Here is a 27,650-nt window from a genome sequence, read left to right on the forward strand (position 1 = left end):
GACACACCTCAGAGAGCAGCTCTTCATTTCTAAATCATGTTCTGCCAGTACATAAAAAATACTACACAACTTCACAAAGTGAAGAGGTTGGTGTTTTTTTGGTGGTGGTGGTTTTAGGGAATTCTTTTTGGTCAACAATGATTCATGTAGAGGAGTGACAAGGGAATAGTAGTTCGGTCACTTCTGCCTTTCTACAGCCCACTGAGTGTGATGAACAGATTTGTACTCCTTTCCCTTGGTCCCACGGACTCATCAGCATAATTTTTTTTGTGGAAAAAGCTTGATGAGACTGGGAAATTATGCCAGCCCCATACTCCTGTGGAAAACACAGAATTATTGGAGAGCAGTCTTTGTAAATATACTCTTTCCTCTGAAGAGGACAGTGGTTTTAATGACAAATCAAGTGAAATCTCACTTGGAATGAAGCAAATAAAATAGTAAACGTTTCAAGTTACCGCTCTGCTGTAATAGAGACTGCATTTAAAAATAATTGCTGTGGATCTGCCGTATCATACAAAGGAATAGAGGACAAGGCAACTGTGATGTGACACATCTGCGTTACAGCTTTTCATCTCAATTCAGTCCTTAACAGGCTCAATCAGCTGACTGCATTCAGTACATGAAATGATATTTTCCACCGGCCTCTGCTGTAGAAGTAGCAATCTCCTGATGCTTCCCAGCAATGAGAAACCTGCCTGGCTGTCATCACTGCCACCACAGAGTGCAGCCATCAGTCACGGGGTAGAGCTTATACAGACATATGTCTTTGATGCTCCTCTGCTGAGCCTATCATTCACAGCCTATTGCAATAGAAACCAGAGCTAGACTGGGATTGAGATATAAAACCCTCGTTTCTCTGTTCCAGGACTGTCGGACACTAGAAGATGACATGTTTTGTCCAGTTAAAAAAGTGGTGTGGGGCCATCAGAGAAAACAACAGATCACTGAAAATTGCTCTGGTAGGACCTGTCTCTGCTGTGACTTTTCCTGGCAGTCCCTCAGCATGTCTGTCACTGGGAGAGATGGCTCAGACACACTGTCTGGGTTCCAGAAAATGCCCTTCTTGCACCTCTCAAAGAAAACAGTTCACTGGTGCGTCAGCTGGGCTACAACCACCACAAGCTCTACATTGTGTACTTTGGAAGAACAAACTTTTCTGTCACAGAGAAATCTCTTATTAGAGAGAAATCTCTTATTAGAAGTCCTGCTTTGGATTGCTTATCTGAGGATAAAGCTTTTGTTTCATCAGAGGAAAAGACTTAAAACACCCACTACAAATAGCAAAAAAAACCTGATACCAACTATCACTGTGGACTTGCAGCATTGCTTTTTCTCAAAGCAGGGAAGATGATAGTTTAAATCTCTGTTGCATCCTGTCGCTGAAACAATCCTGGATATCCATCCTCAGGTAGACCCCAATTATTCCACTTTAGTAACTTTGGATATATTTGGTCTACTTAGTGCACAAAAGCCAAGAAGCTTAATCTTTCTGCTGCGGAAAAGCAGCCACAGACCACATTTCTCATGGTACACTTGCATGGTACACTAGTCTGACCCATCAGTTGATGGGATGCTCTTCTCTAATCCAGTCACTGAGCTAAATTGACTAGCAATGTAGAAGATAGAACCAGATTGTGTAAGTAAATCACTTAATTTGCCACATTAGCTGTTTCAGGATTGATGAATTCATATTTGCAAATGACACTGAAGGTGGAAAACATCAAGGAAGCAACAGATAATAACCTCCAAATGACCTGCTCATATCCAAGTGAAGTCAATAGGCATCATTTACTCACTTTGGATCAGATAATCCCTCCTTTGCCATCTCCAAATACAGTTTAGATTGATGGTACAGCAGTGTCAGAGGAGTGACACCAACTACAGTAATTTCTGCTAACCCTGAGTTTCAGAACACCATTACCAAAGGCTAGTTGCAATGAAGAGAGGAAATGTCTCATTGTTCCTTGGCCCAAATCTACTGCTGCACAGTGCTGTGATTACTGGCCAATAGCAGCAGCCTGGAAACACCATTTCTGGGCTGCGTTCATCTGCTCAGATACTTCTGCAAGAAAAGATACTTGAAGCTACGTTAGGTAGAAGCCAGATTGCATAAAAAAAAAACCCTGCCGTCTTCCTCATCCATAAAATTAATGCTTGGTGCTCCACTTGATCCATGTACTGTTGAAAGATTCTTCACTGTTATGTTTGAAGAGGTTTTTTTTCCAAATGTCATATTGGCATGTAACAACCACAATATTCATAACATGCAGGTGAACTTTCATAAAGCAGAGGAGAAAATTAATATTCTTCCTCATCAGAGGAAACTGAATCTGATTTTTCATTCCATCAAAACATCTCTTCACAGACAGGGTAAATCCCATAAATTGCTTTAACGCAACGTATCTGCCTACAGTCCATTCTACACACTATTGTAACAAAAGCATGCAATCAAAGTAAATGAGTATAATTGCCAAAGGATGCAAATATGGAGTTTCTGGATATTTTTTCAGACATTTCATATGTGATCATTTTACCATATGTTTACATTTTAAAATAAGAATAAACTATATTTGGTTGGAGGACAAAGGCTATACATTAAAGATTCATGCAGAAAGCATCCTGTAGCCATGATTACCATTATAAGTATTCATTCAAATCTAGTCTTTTCTCCCCAGATGTAAATGTAACCAAATCACAAAGCATGTCCAAATAATAACCCGTTTAAGGGCCAGTGGGGTCCTGTGCTATCAGACTTCACAGCAAGACTCCCTTTTTATTTTGCTCTACCAGGTAGGAACAAGAAATTACTCTGCGCAATTCCATTTATTTAATGGTAGTTCAGGTGAATTCCTCGGGTTTTTACCCTCCTGTTTGTAGTCTTAGTTATCCTGAGGGTCAGACAGACTTCCTTAAGGCAACCTCAGAGCTGTACAACTCCGTTGACTGGTAACAATCCCCTAATACATCACATCCCCATCTGTGCAGCTGTACCAGGCAGGGGTGACTGCTGCAACCCTACAGAGATTCCCTTCTCTGCAGATGCAGAAAGACCAGGAGGAAATTACATGCAAATTCCTTTATCTTCCATGTCTGACAGAAATAGAAGGCATGACCCATTGTAAGCATTGTGAGTCAGGTCATGTCACATCACAACAGCTTAACAGCATGGCCAGTGGCCACAAGTCATGTCAGCAGTTAAATGACAGTAACAGAGTCACCTGTCAGGTCATGGCTCCAGGAATCCAGTAATACATGCATATTGATGATGCTTAATAGTATGCGCATAGATACATCTTCATAAAGATAACATAAATCAAGCTCCTGTCCAGGACAGGTGCATGTCACAGCTGTAAGATGTGGAAGTTAATTAATTTAAATTACATTTTAAACCAGACAGAACCATAATCTGTCCTGAGGCACGTTAATACATTAAGATATCCCGGTACATCTTTCAAAAGATCCTGAGTTAGATCATTTTCTTTCTGCATTTACTACCTCCCAATTGAAAACAAGCCCCAAAATTATATTTAAACTATATTTTCCCTTCCATTAGTAAATGCAAATTAAGTTATATATTTAGAAAAAATATAATCAGAGGGCTGGAGCACCTGTCCTATGAAAACAGGCTGAGAGAGTTGGAGTTGTTAAGCCTGGAGAGGAGGCAGCTCCAGGGAGACCTTAGAAAAGCCTTCCAATACCTAAAGGGGCCAACGACAAATCTGAGAGGGACTTTTTACAAGGGCAGGTAGGAACAGGACAATGGGGAATGGCTTTAAACACAGAGAGGGGAGATTTGGATTAGATACAAGGAAGAAGTTCTTTATCATGAATGTCTTGATACACTGGCACAGGTTGCCCAGAGAAGTTGTCGCTGCCCCATCCCTGGGAGTATTCAAGGCCAGGCTAGACAGAGCTTTGAGCAACCTGGTCCATTGGAAGGTGTCCATGCTCATGGCAGAGGGGTTGGAACTGGATGATCTTTAATGTCCCTTCCAACCCAAACCATTCTATGATTCTATGATTCTGTCATAAGTCTTTCAGGAAATCATCTATGCCATGCTAGCACCAAATAATAATTTCATACTTATCAGGACTGATGAAAAAAAGAAGTACTCAAATGATTTTTTTTTCCCCAAGGATAATATTTTCTTCATTTCCTGATGAAATTGGCCATGAATGTAAGTGCACTTAAGTAAAGAAACTACACAATTAGGCTCTTCTTCAACACATATGAATACAAGCACAAGCTAAGCAGTGGTTGTCTCAAAGAGCAGCCTTATGAGCCTTCCGCTTGTTTTATTTTATTTGATTTTACAAAGCTGAACAGGTGCACTGATTTCCTAAAGGATATTATTGAAGTGCAAGAGCTCTGCAGCAGAAGCTGTCCCTTAGCCCTGTGAGACAGCACCCTGCAAAGCGAGCAGCTTCACAAGCAGTACCCAGCCCCAGTATAGAATACAGCCAGTCCCTCTGAAGATCCCGTGGTGCTTTGGCCAGAAGGTGCTATAGGATGAGGTGGGACATAGACTGCATGAAGACCACCAACTGAAGCACAATCCCAGATCCATCTGCTCACCACACTTTGCAGTGTTATACTTTGAGCTCCTTGCCTCCCCCAAGCAGTTTACCATATAGCCCATACCTCATGTGCTGAACATTATGATTTGGGCTGTAATTTACCCTGACACGGAGGGCAATGACCACATGTTGCAGTTGTCATTTTTTGTTACTATTACATCAACTTTCCCATTTCAATGCCATTTTGAACAGTATGCTTAATTGACCGCATGCCTTCATTATCCAGAGTACCGTTCTGCTCACATTGTACACTGCAGGAAAAATACATTATAGTATGGCAGTAGTCTTCCTAATAGCACTAGATTATTACTCCCCATGTAACTTTTACACTATACATGTTACTCAAAGGTTTAGTACAGATCACTTAAAAATGATTTAGTCCCCTGATGTTACTGGGCAACACCAGATCTTGCTTCTTATACCATAACCCATTATAGCTCTAAGGTAGAAAGTAGGACCAGCAGAACATCTTCAAGGCCATAATTAGATGAGACGATTTCCCTTCACAATTCCATCAGTCTTTCTTTTTTTAATACAAGAAGAAAGCGCATTCTTGACCTCGCTTTGATGACACAGTATGATCTAGATTTGATGCTGTGAAAGAAATGCTGGATGGGTGGGATCCTGGCCAGGGAAGGGAAACCTATCTACAAGTCCATAATTTTTTCAATGAAACTGTAATATTCAAATCACTTTACAAAGCTTTGAATAGCAACATAAAAAGATGAGCATTGCCTTATACCCTAGTCATACCCTTCTATTGTGATGATCCACTCTCAAGCAATTGCAGACTGAGAAGGACCGAATAGGTGCTAAGCTGGTAACAGGTTTTTTTTCTACTCTTGTCTTCCTCTTCTCTTTTCTCATCCTCTTCTCTTTTCTCATCCTCTTCTCTTCTCTTTTCTCATCCTCTTCTCTTCTCTTTTCTCATCCTCTTTTCTCTTCTCTTTTCTCTTTCTCTTCTCTTCTCTTCTCTCCTCTTTTCCTTTTTTCTTCTCTCCTCTCTTCTCTTCCTCTCTCTTCTCTCTTCCCTCTTCCCTTCTTTCTGATTACTGAAATAAGCAACAGCATTGAGCTAAAAATAAGACCAAGCATTCTCCAGATCTGCAACTGTTCTCTCAACTTGTACTTGTCTACATTTCTTTCACTAATCACTACAGCACAAAATATGCCAGAATTGTTTGAAATCCAAGCCTAACCTCAGACACAGTCAAAGACTAATAATGAATGTTGTTTACACATATTTAATTCAACATACCAGAAGCAATTTTCTCACTCTCTTTAGCATTTTATTTGTTTATAAATACAAGTCAATACCACAAGATGGCACTTTCTTACTTGCAACACACACTACTATAAACACTTACCCTCTTCAAATGTCCCCAGATGTTTAAGACAAGTAACTTCTCAGTGGTTTTGAAACATTTAAAAAAGCAAGACCTTCTACAAACTGTATCTGTGTTTGATGCATATTAAATGAGGTCAGGTAATTAAATTCAAAAAAAGAATTTATAAATATTTCAGATAAGAAAATTTAAATATAAAAGCAGAGTTTGTATTAATTCAACTGAATAGCAATTTAGACTGGCCGTAATGCATCTACATGGTTTAATTTAATTTAAAATACTTTTTAAACAACCAAATCCTCTAACCATTCATCAAAACACCTATCTACTCAACTCTTTAAAAAATATTCTTGGTTAAGAAACCACCTATGCTTTTCCACAACAATCCTTATTCTGTCCTGTAGGTGGAAATGAAGGAAAATCATATTCCAGACTAGAAAACAGGATAAGAAGGAAGAAACTTTAAAAAACCTGATAACTTCAGACACTTCAACTCATTCTTCCTTATGATTCTCAAAATATGTGATCCAGTTCTAAAGTCTTTGAACGAAATGTAAGCACTAGAAAACTCATTGTTGAAATATGTGAAGAATAAAGAACCCTGCACTAATATAGTGCATAATGATGCTGTGTCAAACTTGTCATTTACAGTAAATGTCACATTTTCCTCAGGATTGTCATGCCTTTTTTTTTTTTTCACTAATTCCTCTTGATGTCTGTAGATTCTCCTTTTTTTTTTTTCATTCCCATTGCCCAACAGGAAGAGATGTATGTTCTGGTCTCCTCAGAAAAAGTTTCACAAGATCCAAGTCTTTGACTCCATTATTTTTAACAAAGAGGTGGCAAAATTCTAAGCTTGCAATACTTCTGTTCTGCCCTGTATATTACACATCAGGAGATTCCTCAAAAAACTGAGAAGTCGGAGAGTTCCAAAAAAGAAAGCAGTTAAGGCAGTTGATGTCTACATTTGGATTTCTTTTTTACGTTACATATCAATGTCTCCGTCATAAGCTAAGGTTAGAGGCTTCTGCTGTGGAGGAGTGCTTTGATGCTGCTTTGTTCTTTTGCTGCAAGAAAAATATTTCAGGAGACAAAATTATAAACTGTAATAAGCTCAGAAACACCATTAAAACCCAAACTTCATCAAAAAATCAACTTCCCATGCTGGTTATTTTATCTTGCAGTACAGTAACTACTTCCAAAAAAGCCACATGGATCTGCTTCTGTGCTATTACATGTGTGGTATGAACACAGCCTGCTGAAAACAGGCAGCCAACTGTGCTCTTCATCTGGAGAGGAAATAAAGCATATTTGTTTCCCATGTCTTCGCAGAGCTGACAAAACAAGGAACACCTCGCAGAAAAATTGAAACATGAACTGTCTAGGAGTGGGATATTCTCATTTTTCTTTGTCATGGTATTGAAGCAACAATAATTATTATTGAGAAATACACTTCCTCACCAGCCTTCAAGTGATGGAGAACTATGTAATGGAATTCAAAAAATCCTCTGTGTGCTCCACTGTGAAACCACAGAGAGATGGTAGCGATATGGCTTGGAAAATAAGGAAGCTGCAACTCCTAAGCAGACTCCAAATGCTGTTATTTAAGCTTTTAACTGAAGAGAGGCTGAGAGAAGGACTAAGAGAATGAGTGAGAATAAGCACATTTTGGATTAAAGAGGGCAGTAATGCTGGCAGGCCATGGTTGTGACTCTTTGGTTGCCTGTCCTGATCCGACAGGGGTTGGGAGAGCTTACACCATTAATGTTAGTAAAGACCAAGCCAGCTCCATGGTCTTCAAGGACAGCTACAGGCACTGCAGGACACATGGATGCTAGCCACTGTCCCCTTCTTATCCTCCAAGATGCATCAATGGCAGTGTCTTTCCAAATACTGGAACCATATAACACAACACTAGCTCTGCCAAGCCAGGCCTACCACCCCTGCGAGGGGTGACGGCTGCTTTGGAGGAGGGTAGACATCCCCTCCCCACCAGTAAAGCCCACCACCAGTGATGCACTGGTGTAGAGCAGAGCTTCCATACATCCAGTACCGTATCTCTAACAGTGGCTGGTAACCACAGCTTTAGATACAGAACATGTTTCCACCTGATGTATTCATAGCAAAAAACCTATTTAGGGATTTCCTGAGCTAGAGCACACATCCAGAAAACCGCAATTAACACCAAGAGATCCAATCTCCCATGAACTGTTATGCTGTCTTTGAATCCATTTATCTTCCTGGCATGCACAGTCCCCGGCAGCATTAAGTTCAAAAGGTAATAATGCACTGTGTGAAAAATAAAATCTTTTGTTTATTTTAAATGATCATTTCATCAGATGCCTCCTACTTCTGATATTGTGGGAAATAAAAATTCCCTAGCACCCTCTTCTACTCCATTCATGATTTCATAGATCTCTATTGTATTTGCACGTCAAACACAATTTTCCAACTGAATGCCCCTATTCTATTTAGTCCTTCCTTGAGCGGAAGCCAGCTCCTTGATCCAATCGGCCTCCTTGCCGTTTTTCAGTTTTACTTTATCCTTTTTTTTTTTTTAAGAATACAATAAAAAGCCCTTTCTAATCCCAGCAGAAGTCTGAATAAATATAAGGCTCTATTGATAACCAAAAAGAACTCTTTCCCTGCATGGCCATCATGCTTCTTCACAGTTACATCCGTTAACATTACAATTTTGAGAGTTTTAAATTCCTGTGACACAGGGGCCAAATAAAGGCAGTTAAGTAATCCAAGGCTTTCATAAAGCCCTGAGAATTAAAGCTCTGCAACACAGACTGTTGTGATATATTTTGGATTGTTTAAATAAAAGCAAACTAGCTTTTATTTAAGGACAAAATACTTGCCATACTCACCACATCAGGTAGGATGTAAAGATCAGGAAAACTATGATGAGGAACCCACCAGCTGATACTCCATATACCCACATCTTCAGTTTACCATCTGTTGGAAGATGTGGAAAAATGACAGAGGAAGAATAAAAAACTTTATTGTAAAATAAACAAATTCCTAACAGTGTAAGTAAACAGCCCACAAGCAAAACTAGAAGCATCTTGGATGGGAAACAAGCAAGGACTGACTGGAAATAACCCATAAAGCCCACATTTTTGACAGGAAAAAACAAAAGATTCCTGTAAAAATCAACTGTTTTAAAGACAAAATCTTAACTTTGGTAATGAGTGTAGATTTTCCTCAATGAAAACTTAAAATGAGCTCTTTGCCTCAGTTTTCCAAAGCAGCATTATTTTATAATCTCCCCTCTGGCTAAATTCCCGCAGTTCATTACAGGCAGCCTGGGCTTTTGGTGCAGCGTAAGAACCCAGCCAGGCTCCTGCCTGTGGAAAGGACCAGGGGCATGAGATAATTGCAGTAAATTGCTCAGGAGCTTCAGTGGCTGTTCTGGCAAAGGTGGTTCAATATTGAGCTGACCCAGACAGAAACAGGGGGAACACCTGATATGTTTAGCCTAATGAAAGGAGGACTGAGAACGGATGGGATTGTTTTCTGTAAATACTTGGGGGTCAACTGGGGTAAAAACACCAGCAAGCACAACTGAACCAGCTACTTGGAGCTAAAAAATGCTTGGGCAACAAATGGGAATAGATTCAGCTTAGAATAAAAAACAAGAATATGCTTTGTGTTGGTAAGAGGGATCAAGTTGTGCAAGAGCTCTCTAGTCGGGCCACAGGAGCAAGAGACATAACTGGCTTTCAGACAATGTAATGCTCTTGAAAGGACTATTTGGGCAGCAATGACAGTGGATCCACTCTGTGACCCTTGCAGGAACCTCATGCACATGAGCTTGATTGTGTTGAAACTTTTCCTTCTGATAGAAAGTCTCAAAACAGTATTTGGATACATCCTTAGTACTAATAATTTTTATAAGATCAGTATTTCTGTTTGTTGCTTTATTCTGGCAGTACAGCTTTCCTTGTGAGGAGAAGCATTGGTATTTTTTCCATGCAGCAGTAATCTGAGCTGATTCACGTCAACAGAGCTGTTAATACTGGAGGCAGGAATACGAACCTGTGCTGTGCCCACAGACATGATTTGACAGAGGCCATTTCAAATTCAGTCATGCGAGTGGGAAGTTACTTCATGGACAATCCCTAGGACTGTTTTACATTTGATGTCTGAATGCTGATTTTTTTCAAAGAGAAACATATTTAATCAGATCCCATTCTTTCTCTTTTTTTTCTTCCAGGCTTTGTGGAAAAGACAAGTACCTCTCACAGATTTTCTCTTCTCCACAAAACACATAGAGCTTATTCCCCATGTCAGAAGAGCTCTGTTCATTTGGTCTGGGTTAGTTTTGTTGTGGGCTCTTTTTTGAAGTCTAGCTATGAAATTTTTCACCCTCTCAACTGGGGCTGGCCACAAAACATTTAGCAGTCCTGTGAAGGAACTGTCACAGCCACAAAAATATGCCATGCCTGCTATGAAAGCAGCTATAGTCTCAATTCCCAACATAAAGGCATTGGACCATGCCATCCTCCAGTTTAAACGATCCTATTTAAATTGCCTCTCATGTTCAAAAAGTTTCTGTATCTGAACTGTGGCCTCCCAGAGTATGGCAAAGAAAGTTAAAAAGCAGCCTGATTAAAAATCAGCTCTATGCTTTCCAGCAGAGCGCTTGAAAGACCAAAACCAGCAGACTTATTAAATCATAATAAAATTTGTGTTCCAAACTGTAAACAGGAAGGGAAATCACAAATGCACTGGAGAAAGGCATGTATATTTTTACTGACAGATGTAAGTCCTCAGACGTACACAAATGTCAAGGGCTATGGTACTGAAGGGCAGTAAATGCCATCCATACAGGGAGCATTCACCATAGGCCTGCTAACAAGAGCATAACTGGTTTTGTTGCAAACCTCCAGACTAGTAAGCCTGAGAGCCTGTTTAAGGGAATTACATATCTTGTCAAGTTAGACAAAAGGGAGTGATTTGAAGAGCACCAGCCTTGATACAGACTGAAGAGTTACCTGCAAGATGCCATGGGGTTGGTGATAAAATTAGCACATATGGAGCATGGTTATTGCTTCCCCATATATTGCTTCTATAACATTTCTGCCCTAAAATTAAATAACACCATGCTCTGTAAAAGCTCCTTAGTCCCTATTTCTGTCTTGCAGTCCCTGGGGGAGCACTGGCTCACAGATGCTGCACTGAGGTCAAGCCCACCAAAAGCTTTCAGAGCTGTAACCTCAAATGCTGATTTAAAAAGAGAAGGTTGCAGCATCCACCTACACCTCTCTCCCTTTTCTAACCCTGTAAAGGTACCAGCTGAAGAGGTGACACCTAAGTAAGACAGCCTATCGAGGGCCACAGAAGCTGACAAAAAGGCAATTAACCCCAAACCTGTGACTCAAACTGCTGTGAACTGCATGGGCTTCAGGATGATGGGTTTGTTCAAAACCCAGCCAACTTCAAAAGGCTTTGGACTGAGCTCTGTGAGCTTGAAGAGTGTCAATGCAAAGGTTAACTACTGTATGCAAATCAAACATGCAAATGTAACATTCAAAGTGTGATCACATATATCAGATAGAATTATGGCTCCCTGAATCCTGTAACAGAACCATTCGTTACATGTTTTCTGAAGTCTTATGTTCATTACAAACTAATAAGAAACAAATGCAATGTCAGGTAACAGAGGAGGGGGAAGACTGTGCTGCCAGTGTTTATGAATACGGGGAGAACTAATATGTTTCAGTAAAACTTGATGTGCCTGACACCGTTGTCTCTCATTTTAAAGTCCTATTTGCATTTTAGAAATGTATTTTGAACAAATTAATTTTTCAAAATAAAAGTCAAAATGGCAATCAGCTATTACAGCTACAGCACCAGTCCTGTGGACTAGTGTGGGCACATCTGGTATCTGGTTCCAACTGGGAAGCATTTTATGATGTAGAAATCAGAGATCCTCCTGGGATGTACTTCTTGGGCACAGCAACTTGCCTGCTTTTTGTGTTTGGCTTTGGGGGTTTTTTAATCTCTTCAACATTTTAAACTCTACACTTTCTATCCTGTTTTTTTCATACACTTTTGAAATATGGCAAGAAACAACCAATGTTTTCTGTAATGAAATCTTAAGTACTTTCTGCTCTGAATCTTCTAAAGTGCTAGTGATCAGTGTCTTCCCTGGTCCAAACATATTACTTCTAGAAACATCATCAGATAAAAGTTCTAAGCATCCCCCCAAATCACATATGAGTATACTTTTGCAAAATATTATTGCTTCATCATGTCTTTGTTATCTCTCAACATAAGAGATTGTGATTACTCTGAATAGGTACAAACAAATGAAAGATGGCATGCAAATTGGAAACTGGGAGGTTTCTCTGCAGCTTACAGACACAATCTCTGATGTTATGATCTGCAAAGCTTGTACCTTTCCTCTATAGAAATGTTGTAAAGACAATTTATTCCATTCATATTTAAGTTTTTCACCTGGATTAAAAGGTTGAATAGACCATCCTTTGAAAATGTCATGCATTTTTGAGTTGACAGGTTTATTTTTTCCAGCAATGGTCTTAACATCAGCTTTCTTATCTTCTAAACCTGGTACCTTCATGCAGTAATCCAGGAAACCATTTGATCTCATTATTTCTGTATATCCTCGCTCACAACCGCAGACTCCTCTCTAGGCAATAAAAGGGAATTCAGTATTAAACCAAATAACATCCTCTCACAGAACAGTGCAAATTGTAGGCATACCACAAAGAAAATGCAAGGTATATACTGCACATGCAACTTAACCACCAAAACAACCAAGCCAGGAACTAGTGTCTGTAAACCCTTTTCAGCTAAAAAAAGCAAAAGTCTATTTGGGGAACTGGTTGAAAAAGAGTTGGTAACTACAGAGAAGCCCAACATACAAAAATTTGCATCCTAACAGGCTTAAGAGGCATCTATGGCTTGATCTAAAATCCTCAGTAAAAAAATTCCCACTGACCCTGCTAGACATTACAAGAGACAAACAAAAACCAATCCCACTTCAGACCCAAACCATACCCATGTATTTCCATTCAAGTATTTAACAGGGCTATCTGAAATGAAGCTTGCTTTCATATAGCCAAATATCCACTGCCCTAGATCAGCATAAGCAGATTCTTCAAGAGGTTTCTTAGAAGTCTGTGGTTTGGTAAATAGATAATTAATTTTCTGGACTTCTACTTTTAAAAAGCTTTTTTAGATTTTTGTTTGTTTTGTTAATGTTCTTGTAATTACAATGCCTGTCTGACAGTCTGATAGCATCACTTATGATTCAAACAGGTGACTGATTTACAGTCTCTGTGATAAGAGGTTAACTTTTGACATCAGTTTTGTTGCCACTGTGTTCCCCACGTGTTAAAAGGCATGATCCTGAGCTTTTCTGGTGAAAAGGTGAAGTCTAAATTTAGAGTTTTTACAGCAAATAAATTCACGTTTGCATTATTTTTACGTTCCTGTAGGCTCTGAGTACTCCCATGACCACCCTCTCAGCCACTTTCAGTTACCCATGAGCTAGTTTCAATTGTAATTTCTCAGCTGAAGCTGAGAGCTGTGGAGGCTATTTTCAAAACATAAATATCTAAATCCCAGCTGCCCCTGGCTACTTTAAGGGTTCTAGGTTTTATACTCCATCACAGTACTGACATGTATAAGGCATTCTGGGAAGCTTTTACTCTGGAGTTCAGTACTGCAGGAAGGGAAATTCATAATCTCTTGTCTCGTGTTTGCTCAGAGGAAAAGAAGTGGCAGTGGATCCACAATTCAGCAACTGTTGCAGAAGACAGTATGGAGTTTGTGGGATCATGATGCTGCAGCTTCCCTACATTCATGAAGGCTTTCTGTGTCCATGGAGGAGCAGGGGAGGACATACTCTTTTATCTCTTCTACTACAGAAGTTTCAAACAGTCCATTTTCTACAGGACTGTTCAATAGCATTCAATTAAAATTAAACCAAGAGGTTCCAAAGCTCCTCCACAGAAAAAAAGCAAACTCGTAACACCACATAAATACTCCATCACTTGTTCATGCAGATAAACAGGTGACTGAAAATTCCCACAAACTGAAATTCCCACAACTTCCTCGAGGTGGTACCATAGACACGCTAAAATATCTTCTAGGTCCCGGAATGCATACACAGACTAATTGAATAGATTTTGTAGTGTTAATTTCTCAACCATATTCTGCAGGGAGCAATTACCTGTGTGCAGTAAGAGAACGGTTTTGTGCACGCTGGGCTGCAGTACCGAACTTCCGCAGGTTTTGTCCGAAGTGCACACCCTCCTGGTAAAAGAAAATATGGAGTGACTTCAAGGGCATGCTTTAAAATGTTTTTGACTTGGATCACAATAGTGTAAGAAATGCTTGCTTGCTTGCTTTATATAGTTAAATACTAGCCTATTGAGCACATTAGCATAATATCTGTAGGCACTGCATTAATTAATTTGCCTTAACAAGGCAGGGAATTATTATCATACCCATCTTGTTAATGGAGAACAGAGATACACAGATTTAAGCAATTTGCCACAGGCCACATAGGAAGTTCGGGACAGACTCAAGAATTAGATGCAGAACTTCTGTGTCCTCATTAATGCCTTATCTACATAAGAAGACATAATTCACATAATGCCTTTGCCCATCCTCACTTGGGGAAGTCTGTGGTTCTATAGGCATAAAAACATGTTAATGAGTTCTTAACTGCTCAGCAACATTCGCACATAAAACTTTAGTTATTATCTTAACTAGTCATTATAAATAGAACTAGATAAGAACATCTGCATTTTCACTTCTACTCTCTCTCCATTCACCCTGTGCATATTGAGAGAGATCCTACACATGTGCAAGCCCTACTGCCTTTGCCAGTCTCTCATGGAGCTTCAAAGTGCTGACCATGAATTTCCTTTTTCATCCTGTGTAGGCAGAATTTGTAGGTCACGGCAACAGCAAACATCTCACAGTTTGAGAGATTTGAGATACCTGTGTGTTGAATAGAAGAAGAGGTACAGAAACTGGGCTCTGTACCACGTGGTGTGATATTCTCTTCTGTTCTCCACTATCACAGAAAGGTTGCACTAACAGCTGGGCAAGCCAGCCCAGGCAGCCCTTTTAATGTATGTGTACTCATTTCTTTCCATGACCAACTCAACAGTAGGGGCAACTCACCCAAATACTGTTAACACATGTGTGACATTGACCTGTCAGCAAGGCTGGTGAGATACCATCTGCCTTTCCTACACACAAATCTGAACTGAAATTCTGGGGGGGAGTTAGGAGGGATGTCCAACTTCCCTCTGAGCAGCTGATGCGCAAGAAGAACCTCGATGGTGACTTTTTATTCATAATTGTGCATGAATGACAATTTGTTGATATACCTGTGACATTTATTCCATCTGAGCGCTGACACCACACTGTGCGTACGTTGTCTCGCCATAGGCTGGTTTTCCACAGGTAGTCATAACACTTCCCTCCTGCGATATTAATACCAGTTAGTCTTCACCTTGCAACAAAACCAGAATAAACTCTTTAATGGGAGGAAGCAGCACTGTGGCCATGTTACCTGAGCAAGGCCGTGTTTCCATTGCTTGTCCAGAGCAGCTCTCCTGGTTCTTGGGAGACTGAAGGATAAATGCCCTGGATCGAGACTGGTGTCCCATTGTCTCAAAGCTCCTGCCATTGATGCAGGTGAGCTCGCAGGAGCTCCATTCTGACCACTCTGTCAGGTGGCAGTCACCTGCACATTATAAAAATAAATCACAGGTTTTCAAAAGGACTCAGCTTTAAAGGATAAAGACAATCCAAGCATACAACAGCTTTAGTAGTGAAATACCCACAGTTTATCGCTTAGTGGTATGCAATATTCAGATTTTATCTTCATGGGGAATCTCGTTTTCTCAAAAAGCAAAAGAAGGCTTTTCCAGGTGATCTAGAAACAGCAGGCTGAGCATTTACCCGATCAGCATTTACCTGATTTACTTTAAGTGCAAATTCTTATGACAGTTGACACTACTCAGAGCTATGGAAGCATCGCCATCTCAAGACAATTATAAAGGCAGAAAGGCATCTTGGCTTTCCAAAGACTTTACCTGGGCATGGCACAGTGCATGGTAACTGCAGCACACTCTCCTTCAAAGGCAGTTCATCACATAATGCGCTTTCTACTGGTCTAGATGAAGCAGAAACAGATGCATCATGCACTACACATGTGAGGTTGCGGACTTGCAATCCATCTCCACACTGTCCACCCTACAAAATGATAGAAGGGAATAGAGACGCCCATTGCTGATGTTAGCAGATGACAGAAGAAACACAGTTGATTCCACCTAAAAAGACTTCAAAGATACAAATTTGGTCTTTAGACTGCAATAGTATCCCCAGTTATGGGAAGACAGATGGAGATCTCCTCTGTACACATCTCTAGAGAAGCTCAGAGGCAAGGGCAGAACCACACAGAAAAGCATGCTGTAATCAAAGCTGGAGAAGAGGTGGGTACCATGAAAGAATACCATCTTTGGGGACAGACCTTCGTACCTTTTACTAGAGCTAGTGAATTTACTGATTCTTAATTAATGCCCAATTACACAAACACAGAAATTTTTGGCTTTTCTGAAGAGGCCAAGAGAAGAGCCCGCCCATAAGGAATGGACATTTCTGCTCACATCCTTTGATGATTCGGCCCAACAGAAGCACTCACATAGTTTAAACTCTGCAACAGCAAAAATTCTCCAGCACACTTAGTTAGACCAGAAGGGTTACTGCTCACTAGGTTGTTTGTGCAATTTATTAAAGGGAGCTGTTGGTTCTGGAGTACACACAGATCAACAACTCATGTCAAATACTCTACCAAAACATCATCCAAAGCGAGCCATCAGCTGTTATACCCACATTTGAACAAGCAATAGGAGAGGCTCCATCTGAGTCACTCTACGCTTGTCACCCCAGTTCTGAAATACTTAATAATACACCAAACTGCTTGCTGAAGAAGACTTCCTTTACTGGAAAATCAATATTGTTTGGCTAAAGTGATGATCCAGTGCTCAGGATGCTGTAAGAGCTGAAGCAATAAGGCTGTTTCCAGATGCTGGAATTGTTTCATTCTCATCTGAAAAACAGAGCTGCAATGATGTCTGAGGTGCATTTTAAACTTGTCTGAGGTGCACTTTAAACTTGTGCGATGCTTTACGAAACGTGCACCTGAAGCCTTGTGGAAATGGCACTTTACAAAATTTGGTAAATAAAACTCAAGAAGAAGGACGAAACATTGCTTTTATATAACCAAGGGAAGTGCTCCTTTGGATCACTTGGCATTGGATTCTTTTAAAATAATAGAGTTCATCTGCAGAACAGAATGGCTCCTGCCGAGTGCATTCATTCAGCAGTGGGTTTGCTAGCAGGAATCTCAGGAATGGCTTTCCTGCACACACCTGGCTGCTTTTTAATTCTCCCCATCCCTTCTGTTGCAGAGCCACAATGAAATGGAAATAAGAGCATTAACTAGCTGGATTTAGAGTAGTTGCTAATCAAAAGCATTTGAGAGAAGTATTGGTGTAGATTTATAATATGTATCCAGATTTAAAGGTTTTAACACCATGTCTCACTTTAGTCAATATGTAACTTACTGTTCTAAATTACTGTTTCACCACTGAAACCTCTATTGTGGTCTGAAATTAATGGTGTGTGAATAACTCATGCAGCTGTCAATTGGGTTACAGCTCTTAGAAATGGCTACTGGAAACTAGAAGATGATGTGGAGAAAATTCTCAGGGGAAATGGGCACTAATCAAACTGCAGTATATTTCCAGCTCGAAGTTGCTCAAGGAATGATTAAATGACTGGAAAGGACAAAAAGAGTTCTTAAAAAGAAACTTATTCTTTTGTAAACAATATAGAAGTATTCATACATGAATTAATATGTAAATATTCACACGAATATAGAGATAGAAATAGAAATATGTGAAAACTGTACTTTTTTCAGGTGCAGCATTGCTCACTGTAAGAGTCCACATGCAACATTTTTCATTATTCTTTGTATCGTGCAATATTGGAAATACATTCATATTTTCCAATGTTCAGAATAAAAAATAAAAAGGAACCATGAACTTACAAACAATCACACAAAACCAGTGTGTTTTTACAATCAGCTGAACGCACTGAAAAATGTCCTGTCATTTACAGTAGGAGATGGTTTTTGGTATATTTGGTAAGGTCACAAGCAATACAGGAGCACTGCATTAACTTCACTATCATCTTCACAATTATTCACGTCCCCCAAATTATACATTTGAAGATCTAATTAATAGGTATGGAATCAGAGGAAGTTCACTGCTGCAACAGCACACTGAGGATGCAGGGAATAGCTGCTAATCAGAGGGGAACTGCCAAGGTAATGATCACATATTCAAAACTCAGGGGATCAAATCTGTATTGTAAATGTTCTTCCTTGGAAGATGTGATCATCTCAGATTTGCCTAGAACCAGCAATTGCTTCTTGAGCCATGAGCTCCTTGTAGGAAATGTGAGGGGATTTAACTTCCAGAGGGGATTCCCTCCATTTGGCTGCAAAAGTTTCTACTCTGACCCTATGGGAAATGCAGAACCTACCTTGGGTTCCCTAAATACAGGCTGGAGGTATAGGCCCTTCCAAGAGCAACCTCATGGAGCCTCCACCTCTCATCTCCTTGCTGCAACTGACCACTGGTAAAATAAGGAGAAGGTTTATGCCAGGTCTGTGTTCTGACAGCCAGGTATCTTCTGAATTTAGCAATACACTAACATAAAGCAGCATCTACATAAACTTCTCTCAGATCACCCTCTTCAAATTTAACACACTAATAAGGCAAGAGATAACAGTCCTAATGAGAGGCTTTACCCAGAAGTGTCTTTAAGAAAACTCTTCCCTTTTCAGCTTTTACTAGGGTGCATGTGTGTTCACAAGTCTTTTAGGTAAAGAGTTGATTGAGCAATGCTTTCACAGGTTGATGAGCATTTAATCAGCTAAAAGTTTTCTCTAATGAGGAAGTGTTGTGTGACCACATTTAAGGGAGTGCTTTCAAAACACATTACAAAGGAAGGACTACATTCTTAGTCTTCTTAGGAACATTAGGCAGTAAGTGCTTCATAATGTCTAGCTACTTATATTCCCTTAATGGAAAAATTGAGAACAGTGTCAGCCACTGCTGATTTATTTTTTTTTAAAGCTAATCAGGGTAAACCACTTCAACTCCAGTAGGAAAATGATTAATGTAATGTAACCCTTTAAGATTAGGTGTATTGACTACTTCCCAAGTTGTGCATCCCTCTGAATGCAGCAGAAATGCCCCATGCCCACCAGAAGTGTGCCTGTGATATGTGTAATTACCTGGAGAACAATGCACTGATTCCTGTACCGTGAAAATCGGCAATACAGAACACTTAGTAGGCTCTGTTCCTAAACATGCAGACACCTCTAATTTTTCACATGAAGTCAATTTAGTATAAAATAGTCCTTCTGCAATTAAGACAAGCAGTCTTAGTTATCTCATAATACAGGAAAAAATATTTTAGCTCCGTAATTGCTTGTCCTGTTTATATTACTACAGGACGACACTTTCACAATACTCATTTTGGCCTTAGCATAGTACGCATTTACCTTATTTCACAAAGCACCCTTGAGAACAGGGCTTCTGAAAGCTTTCTTTAGAAAGTCAGCTTAAGCTTCTTTTCCAGTACAGCACAGGAATAAATCACCCTGTATTTATGAACTACATTTAATTCCTAAGCACCTCATTAAGGAGAAGTGAACCTGAATAAAATGGCTCCTCTCCAAAACAAAGCAAAGGGCAGAGAAACTACATCACAGTAATTTAAGGAGAGACACAGTCTCTACCTCCACTGAATGCACGGGATGATATCTGGGTTAGGGAAGGCTGTGATTACTTGCTCTGGGCTGAAATTTAACTGGGTTCTGGATGTGCAGACTTTTAATTTGCATGATGCGTTATCTATCTGGAGTATGCCAAGGCTTTAATTCAGCTTCCCTACTAATTCTTTTATCAGCTGCATTAGTTCCTATGGTTGAAGGTCTCTTTGCTAATGTTTAACAGAATTTACTTATGTTAGCTGGACATCAGCTGATGTAATCATTTTGTTACATTTATGTTATACATAAATGAATACTGAGTGCAGTACATACAAGGACTATATTCATATCCCTGGCTGCAATGAGTTGTTCTTTGTTATATAAAATACAAATATATTTCTGTTTCTCTGATCTTGGACTGTCCAAAGACTGTCATTCTCCAGATTTCATTTGTGAAAACTTGAGAAAGTTTTGGGTATCTATTTTGCCACCTGCAGTATTCACTACACATCCATCTACTGCACCTAGAAACCATGTAGGTATTCAAGGCATCTGTAGAAGGCAGAGCAGAAAACACATGGGATGTGTCTATGTACATTATTGGCTTCAATGTCCTATATGGTATAAAGTGGACAAGAAGCCACATATCTGTGTACAAGTCTTGTCCCCTGGGACCAGGCAGGCCACTTTTCCACCCCAATCAGCCTTCTCCCATCACCACCTCAGCAAACCCAGCTTTAAGAAGCCCAAGTGGACTTTGCCTGAAAAACCTCACTGTGAAAGATTCACCTCTGCTTAAACAGGGTTACTGACTAATATGTTTTAATATTGGAAATGCGATCAAACAGATAAGGGTAAAAGAAGAAACACAGAGGGGAAGAAAAAGTCAACTCAAGACTCAGGCAAATCACTGGCAGTGAAAAAATGACTGCTCCAGTGCCAAGCAGAGGTGCTGAGTGTAGCTAAAACACACTGCAACTGAATCCAGCCATTCTTAGATCATTAAAAAGATAGCCAGGCTAAGGAGAAAGTATAAAACAGCATTACATATAGTAACTCATGGTACTGTACTGAAGACCTTGTGAGGAAAGACCTGCTATACAGTACTTTACTTAAAAAAAAAAAAACAAAACGGAAAAGAATAAAGATAAAACAGGCTAAGCTCTCTTGAAATCTAGTGCATCTATTTTCTTGTTAGAGTTACTTTATATAATTAAATTATAGGTCACCATGACTATGTTCACTCAAGCACATTTACTCCATAAATCTCCTTTAATACCTCTATAAGCTCATGGTTCTTGAACCTGTATTGCTATAAATCGCTGCTGATGGCTAGAAGATGAGGTGCAAAGGTTTACCGCTCCTGAATTTCCCCCGCTTTCTGACAGATCTTACCAGCACCTTCAATGCCCACAGAGACACCTCTGACCCATGAACAGTAGCCTCAATCGATTGTGCTATGTAATGATGATTTTGTTGTTGACCCTGGCCGCAGGAAACCTGAGGAGCCTTTAGGGAGTGCTGGAGAAAGCCATACCTGGACTCTGCAGGGAGACCACGGGCCAAGCAGCCAGCTGTAGCAAGGCTTCACTGGGCAGCTCCTGTGCTGGGTGAGTTGCTCCGGGCAGGGTCTGCCCTCGCCCTCTGCCTGCAAGACCACGGAGCGTCCACGCACCATCTGGCCTAGGTGAGGGAAGAAAACAGGACACAGTGAAGGAGACCCAGAGGAAGAAGGAAAGGCAGATTTTGTGATGTATCAGTATTCCTACTTCATTTTCCACTAGTAAAATCTGTTAAAACGGCAATGAATTGGGAAGACTTTTTGGATAACATGGATGCAATTGCTAAGTCTAAATGATGCAGTCACTGATATTTTCAAACGCAGTTTTAAAACACAGTTTTATATGTTTTCCAAATATATTACTTGTTTATGCAGCATTTAAATATTTGACTAAACCCTGATTATTAAATATGGCAAGAAAATACTTCCAATAGCAGCATCATTTCTAACATTATGTTTCCAGAGATTCTTAACAAATGAAATTTTCTTTCTATGAGCAATTATATGCGGCTAATTTGAAAACTGCAGACATTGTAGTGGCTATTACCGTCCATAACCACTTCTGCCATTCCCATTAAAATCCTATTTATTATTAGTGAAAACTTCTTCAGCCACTGAATAGAAAAAGCAATTATGTTATTACCTTTGAAATAATAAAACTGAATATGCTCATTAAAGTTACAGCAATTCCATTTCCGTCTCCTTTGCCATCCATTTACATCGAGGAATGTTTTCACTCAAAATGTTTCAATTAGAATCCAGCTCCAATTAAAAAGAAAGGTGAAAAAATAAGAAGTCCTTATGCAATGGGATGCAGAAGATTCTGCCGAGGATAAAATTTCTGCCTTGACTTTTCATAGGCATGGATTTGAGAGGCATTTAAAAAGTAAATAAAAGGTGTGGGTAACACGGCACACACATGCAACAGGACAGAGGCAAGCAGTAACTGCTAACTCCCTGAGGTGAAGCTCTCCCATTTGGCTTGCAGTTGTTCAGCTGCAATGCAATTGGAAGTACAGAGGAGTCTGTGGGGTAGAGATCTAACATCCTTGTGGAGTGGGAAGGCTGCAATATCCACCCAGATCTTTCTCCCAGCTATTTATGCATGCACTTTTGAATTACTGATACTGCAGCTGGGTTTAAGGTGCATCTCTAATAACTGTCATCATGACTGCCTATGGAGCAAGGTTTCCAAAAACATTTAAGCAAATAAAAATTCAAAGCAGACACACCTGAAAAAGCTACTGATGGATACCTTAGCAAGCTCTCTTACCATTCGAATGCTGCTCCCTTGCTCTGACCCATTGAATTCCATTTTTAAACCCATTTAAACCAATTTTAAGACTTATTCCTTTTCCAATTTTAATCCTCTGGACCTGGGGAGTTTGTAACAGAAGTGATGATAAAAGCTCTTATCCACATGACTGTGCACTCAGCCATCATGGAATCAGATACATTAAGATATAGAAAAAAATCACACCAGCTGGGAGGAAAGGTAAGATACTCCTGCAGTTCACTGGGAGTCAGAGCAAGGAAGAAAAATCTCCCAGCCTGCTGCTGGCATACTGCAGCTCTCTGCTGCCCAACAGGCCAAAAGTAGCTGTTTCTTCCTCTCCAGCAATGGACCCAATTTGCTGGATTCTTCTTAATTCTGAATGCTGAGAACTGGTAAGCAATGGAAAAGGCTCTTTGGGAAATGGTGGGAAGCCTGTGGCTATGGGGTTTTGGGTTGTTTTTGTTTGTGGCAGCTCACCCAGGGCAGGGAGCTTCATCGTCCCGCCAGGCAGGAGTTCCCAAAAATACAGCTGTGGAAAAGGTGGTCTCCTAAGGTTAAAAGATCTGATTTCATTAACAGGGACTTGAATGCCTGAAGCATCCATCAAGCTATTTTAATTAAAGAAATAATTTCCTTTCGTACACTCTGTTTAACATCTTTCTAGCAAAATGTAAATGGGAAGATCACTGGATAGAAAACACAATTTCCCTTTTAAGAAGAATTAACAACCATTCCGTATTTATTTGCATTCTATTTTCCTACAGTTGGTTATCCAAACCATTTAAACTCACTACATTCACACTGGTCCGCTGGTGCTTGACTCATTTAGTCTAGTACTTTTTTTCCTATACTTTGAAGAAATCAATGAAGAAAGAAAATTCATTGAAATCTTTCTTTGCACAGTCACTGCAGTGAGTTTCTCAAAGCTTTGTGATTTTTTTTGTCATTCCACTAACATTATCTAGGTGCGTGGTTACTCAAGTGGCAGAAAATCTGCCTGGTTTTACTTTTTAAATAACTTATCTTATGCTGCCTATGGAGAACAAAAAGAATCTCAGTGCATCTGAAAATAATTTGCTTTCAGTACAAACTCTGCAAGAGTCAAAGCAATCCCAGTTCTTTCTTTAATTTCCCAGTGAATTTTTCTTTGATTTCCCAATGAATTGGCCACATCTCTGGTTCCTCTGCTCTGTGGAATTGAATGATACTAAAATTAAGACAAAAATGTGTGCTGAAAATTGCTGTCCTGGGTTCAGCAGTAGGACTCGTTTTTCTGCTTCTTAGTAGCTGGTGCAGTGCTGTGTTTTTGACTTTCAGCCTAGGAACAGCGCTGATAACACCGATGGTTTTAGTTGTTTCAGTAATGTTTACTCTGACCAAGGACTTTCTCAGTCTCATGCTCTGCCAGGAAGGAGAGGAAGCCAGGAGGAATCAGAGACAGGACACCTGACCCAAACTAGCCAAAGAGGTATTCCATACCACAGCACATCATGTGCAGTATATTAACGGGGGGCAGTTACCCGAAAGGGCTTGGTCACTGCTCGGTCAGGCTGGGTATCGGTTGGTGAGTGGTGAGCATTTGTATTCTCTTCCCTTGTTATTTCCCTTATCATTATTATTACTGGTGGTAGCAGTAGTGATCTGTGTTATACCTTAGTTACTGGACTGCTCTTATCTCAACCCGTGGGAGTTACATTCTTTCGATTCTCCTCCCCATCCCACCGGGAGCTGGGGGAGGAAGGACAGGGGAGTGAGCGAGTGGCTGTGTGGTTCTGAGTTACTGGCTGGGCTTAAACCACAACAATTGCAAGTAAGTGCTCTTCATATCCTCAAATTTGTCATTAGTTTTGAAAGGAGAAAAAAAAAAAAAAGAGGCTAGTGTTGTTAATGCTGGTTACTTAAAACTCCGTTTTATATCAGCTGCTGAAATTTCAGCTCAGAAACATAGGAGCATATTTTGAAATCAGAAGAATAAGATTTTCACCCCCAAAAAATTCCTGTCAGTCTTTGTGTTTTATTCTCACAAAGTGATGTGTTGCAGCTGAAACCAACACAATTAAAATTCCTGCTAGAGTTCATCCCACTGAAATTGCTGACATGTCATTATCTGTTTGATGAGCATAAGCACATCATATAAAACATGGCCCTATCAGGCAGCCACAAGACTAGAGAAGGGATCAAGTTACTTCACAGCCTTGGAGGTCAGGTTTGGTCAAGTCACAAAACAATGGGACTGGTGACAAAGGGAGCTTTTGATCTGCTTCTCACTGTCAGTTCCTCCAGCAGGTACTGGGGCATCCACAGCTCAGAGAGATGTTTTGGTGGCCCCTCTTCCAGCAGTGTGTCCCAGCACCATCAGAATGGAGCTTGCAAAGTTTGAGTAGCAAGTGAAAGTCATGAAAATTTCCTCTTCAGAAGCCAAAACCAAACATGTTTTCCCAAATCAGTAACAAATCAGTGAAAAATAAAACCACCAAATTTTTTAGTTGCACACACCTTTGTCCCCCTCATTTCTGTTACATGGATCAGTCTGGAGTTGGGGTGCACATCTCTGCGACCCACAATGGTCTCTGCTGAGCTCTGAGGCCTGAGCAAAGCATGTCAGTGTGTTCAGCCCTGTGTAAAGCAGGTAAATCCCATAATTTATCTGATGAAGTCAGCTTTACAAGTAGCAAAGCATGGGTTTAGGTGGGTTTATACTATTTAGCACTCCTGTTAGACAACATGGGAGAAATGCTACGGGATTGGAAAACGTTTACATAGAAAAATTCAGGATCCTTATGTATTTATCTGCTTTAACAAAAGAAATAAAATTTGCTGGGGATTATCCCTGCCAAACATCTTTCCAGTAACTTTTTTTTCAGGCTGTTGGAGAATCATCCATTACTATACATCTTTTCATAGTAGTACAGCTACTGATACAAGGAACCCTAATATATAACCCAACATCAGCCTAAAGCCCTAACCAGAATCCTGAACAGATGTTGCCCAGAACTACAGCTGCAACAGGCAAATATCAGTTATACATCTCCGTAGGCTCAGTGCAGGCAGGAAAGAGAGATCTACTTTACTCATCATCATTTATAAAAATCAATATATTCGCCTTTGGCTGCTGTGTACCAGAGCCATATTAGCTGTCAGTGCCACATACATACCACTTCATGTTTAAATGCAGTGTTCGATAAAATAAAACCTGAGCAAGAGAGCTACCATCCATTAAAATATAACACAGCAAACAGTTATTGGAAGAGATGGACAGAATAAAAATACTGGTAACAATGCTTGAGGTAAGAAACACAGGAAAATACAAATCTTGCAACACTAAATTTTGATCTGAACGATATTTAAATTATGTTTCTATTTGAAGTCATTTATGGCACTTCAGCAGGCCCTTCACACACTCTCCAAGAAAAGTCAGAAAAGCAGCATATTATTGTGAGCAGAGCCATTAACAGCGTGTACAACTGACTTGCTGTGAATTACTTCTGAGAACCATGCATCTAAGTCCTACGTCTTAGCTTTATCAAATAGCAGACAATTACTTATTTGGCAAAGGGAAGCTGAATCAGTGTTTACTGATCCCCACAGCTCATTTTATTGTCATCCTTTGTTGTTCCCTGTCTAATTTGAGGTTTCATCCTATTCTTACAAATGCCTGTGAGAAACTCATGGTGATATCCAAGGTATGGCAGTCTATGCACCTTCGGGTAGGAAACCTTAACTGTATTAATCTTTGAAGTACCACCTACAGATGAGTACATAATTAATGTCTTTTCTGTTAATACCATCATGTAGTATTTATAACCAACTGGAACTCAATGAAGAAGTTGAAATGACGGTGTTTCTGCTGTTGGAACTACACAAAGGCCACGGCCACAGGACTGGTTCCAAGGTCCCTCCATCACAGATGTTTGAGATCAGTGTAGTTCCATGCTTGATAGCTGCTGCAGCAAAACTCAAATGAGGACTGGGGCTGCAGTAAAATATACCATGTGCTTGGAATTACCTGGATGCAAAGCAGTTTCATTTCATTGACACTCCTGCTTTGGGCTGTGATTCAAGACTCTTAGGTCCCTGCAAAACTATTCAAATGATAGACAAGTACTGAAAAAACCTTGATTTCTTTATGATGTGATTATTAAGACAGCTTTTCTAGCTGCTTAGCTGCCATAGGTTCAGAAAACAGTATCTCCAGCTTTTAAATCCTACACATCTATGGTGTGAATTGTATGAGCCAGCTCTCTTGCTAGCAGCGTAATGAAGTTACAAACTTTGAGGATCAGAAGATGACCCATAGACTGAGCTCAGCTTGGGCTTGACTGTGTGGCTCAAGCAGCCTTAATGAGGTTTGGCATCTACAGCCACGACACTCACTGGAGTGCTTCAGCAGGGCAAAGATGTTTCCAGTTTTCCTCTGCAGAAGCCCAGTTCTGACTTAGGACATGAAGTAACTAACTGCCTCTTGCATGTATTGGCAACCATTGGCCCTTTAACTGGTCTTGAGATTTTAAATAAGCATTTGAGGATCAAAGGCAAATACAAAATGTACCTTTACTTGAGTACATCCTTCTGCAAACTATGCAATGTAAGAACACAGGACAAAAAAAAACTTCAGGCATTATATACAGTCAGCATGCTAAGAGCTAAAAAGAAGTTGTTACAACCTGCTTGTGCACACACAGCTCTGTTTATTTTATTAAGTGTTTGAACACTCAAAGAATTAATTTAAGTCAATTCTGCAACATGAGTGTTAACACTCCAAAACAGATTTTGGGGAAAAAAAAATAAATTTGGAATTAATAGTACTCCTAGTATGTTGTTGTTAAAATGCTGTCCATGAATTATTCATTTCTGTTAAGAAAGCACTGCTTTACAAGAGGGCTAAAAGCTCAGCAAAGAAAGAACACCACTAATCTAAATATTAAGCTTTTTCTGTATCATGCTTTGATCTCTGAAATCCATCTGAAGGAATCACTTTATGGACGTTAAGAGCTTTTTTCTTTTTAACCTTAAGTGAATTTGATTCAAATATACATTATGGCTCTT

At 39.9% G+C, this 27,650-nt stretch overlaps 1 protein-coding gene across 3 annotated transcripts in view; it reads right to left on the reverse strand.

The window, feature by feature from the left end:
• Nucleotides 1–5,826: 5,826 nt before the first annotated feature.
• Nucleotides 5,827–27,650, reverse strand: part of THSD7B (thrombospondin type 1 domain containing 7B) — a 284,858-nt gene continuing 263,034 nt past the window's right edge. For all 3 annotated transcript variants that reach the window (XM_057401826.1, XM_057401823.1, XM_057401824.1), the window contains 8 exons: nucleotides 21,305–21,450; nucleotides 16,016–16,175; nucleotides 15,490–15,663; nucleotides 15,305–15,400; nucleotides 14,134–14,216; nucleotides 12,393–12,585; nucleotides 8,798–8,885; nucleotides 5,827–6,991 (listed from right to left, as the gene is read on the reverse strand). In XM_057401826.1, the coding sequence (XP_057257809.1) occupies nucleotides 6,910–6,991; nucleotides 8,798–8,885; nucleotides 12,393–12,585; nucleotides 14,134–14,216; nucleotides 15,305–15,400; nucleotides 15,490–15,663; nucleotides 16,016–16,175; nucleotides 21,305–21,450 (1,022 nt within the window). In that variant the 3' untranslated portion in view covers nucleotides 5,827–6,909. The remainder of the gene's footprint in view (nucleotides 6,992–8,797; nucleotides 8,886–12,392; nucleotides 12,586–14,133; nucleotides 14,217–15,304; nucleotides 15,401–15,489; nucleotides 15,664–16,015; nucleotides 16,176–21,304; nucleotides 21,451–27,650) is intronic.

Source organism: Pezoporus wallicus, unplaced genomic scaffold, assembly GCF_028554395.1.
Source record: "Pezoporus wallicus isolate ANWC-B61680 ecotype Strahan unplaced genomic scaffold, APGP_CSIRO_Pwel_v1 contig_865, whole genome shotgun sequence".
Classification (NCBI taxonomy): Eukaryota; Metazoa; Chordata; class Aves; order Psittaciformes; family Psittacidae; genus Pezoporus; species Pezoporus wallicus.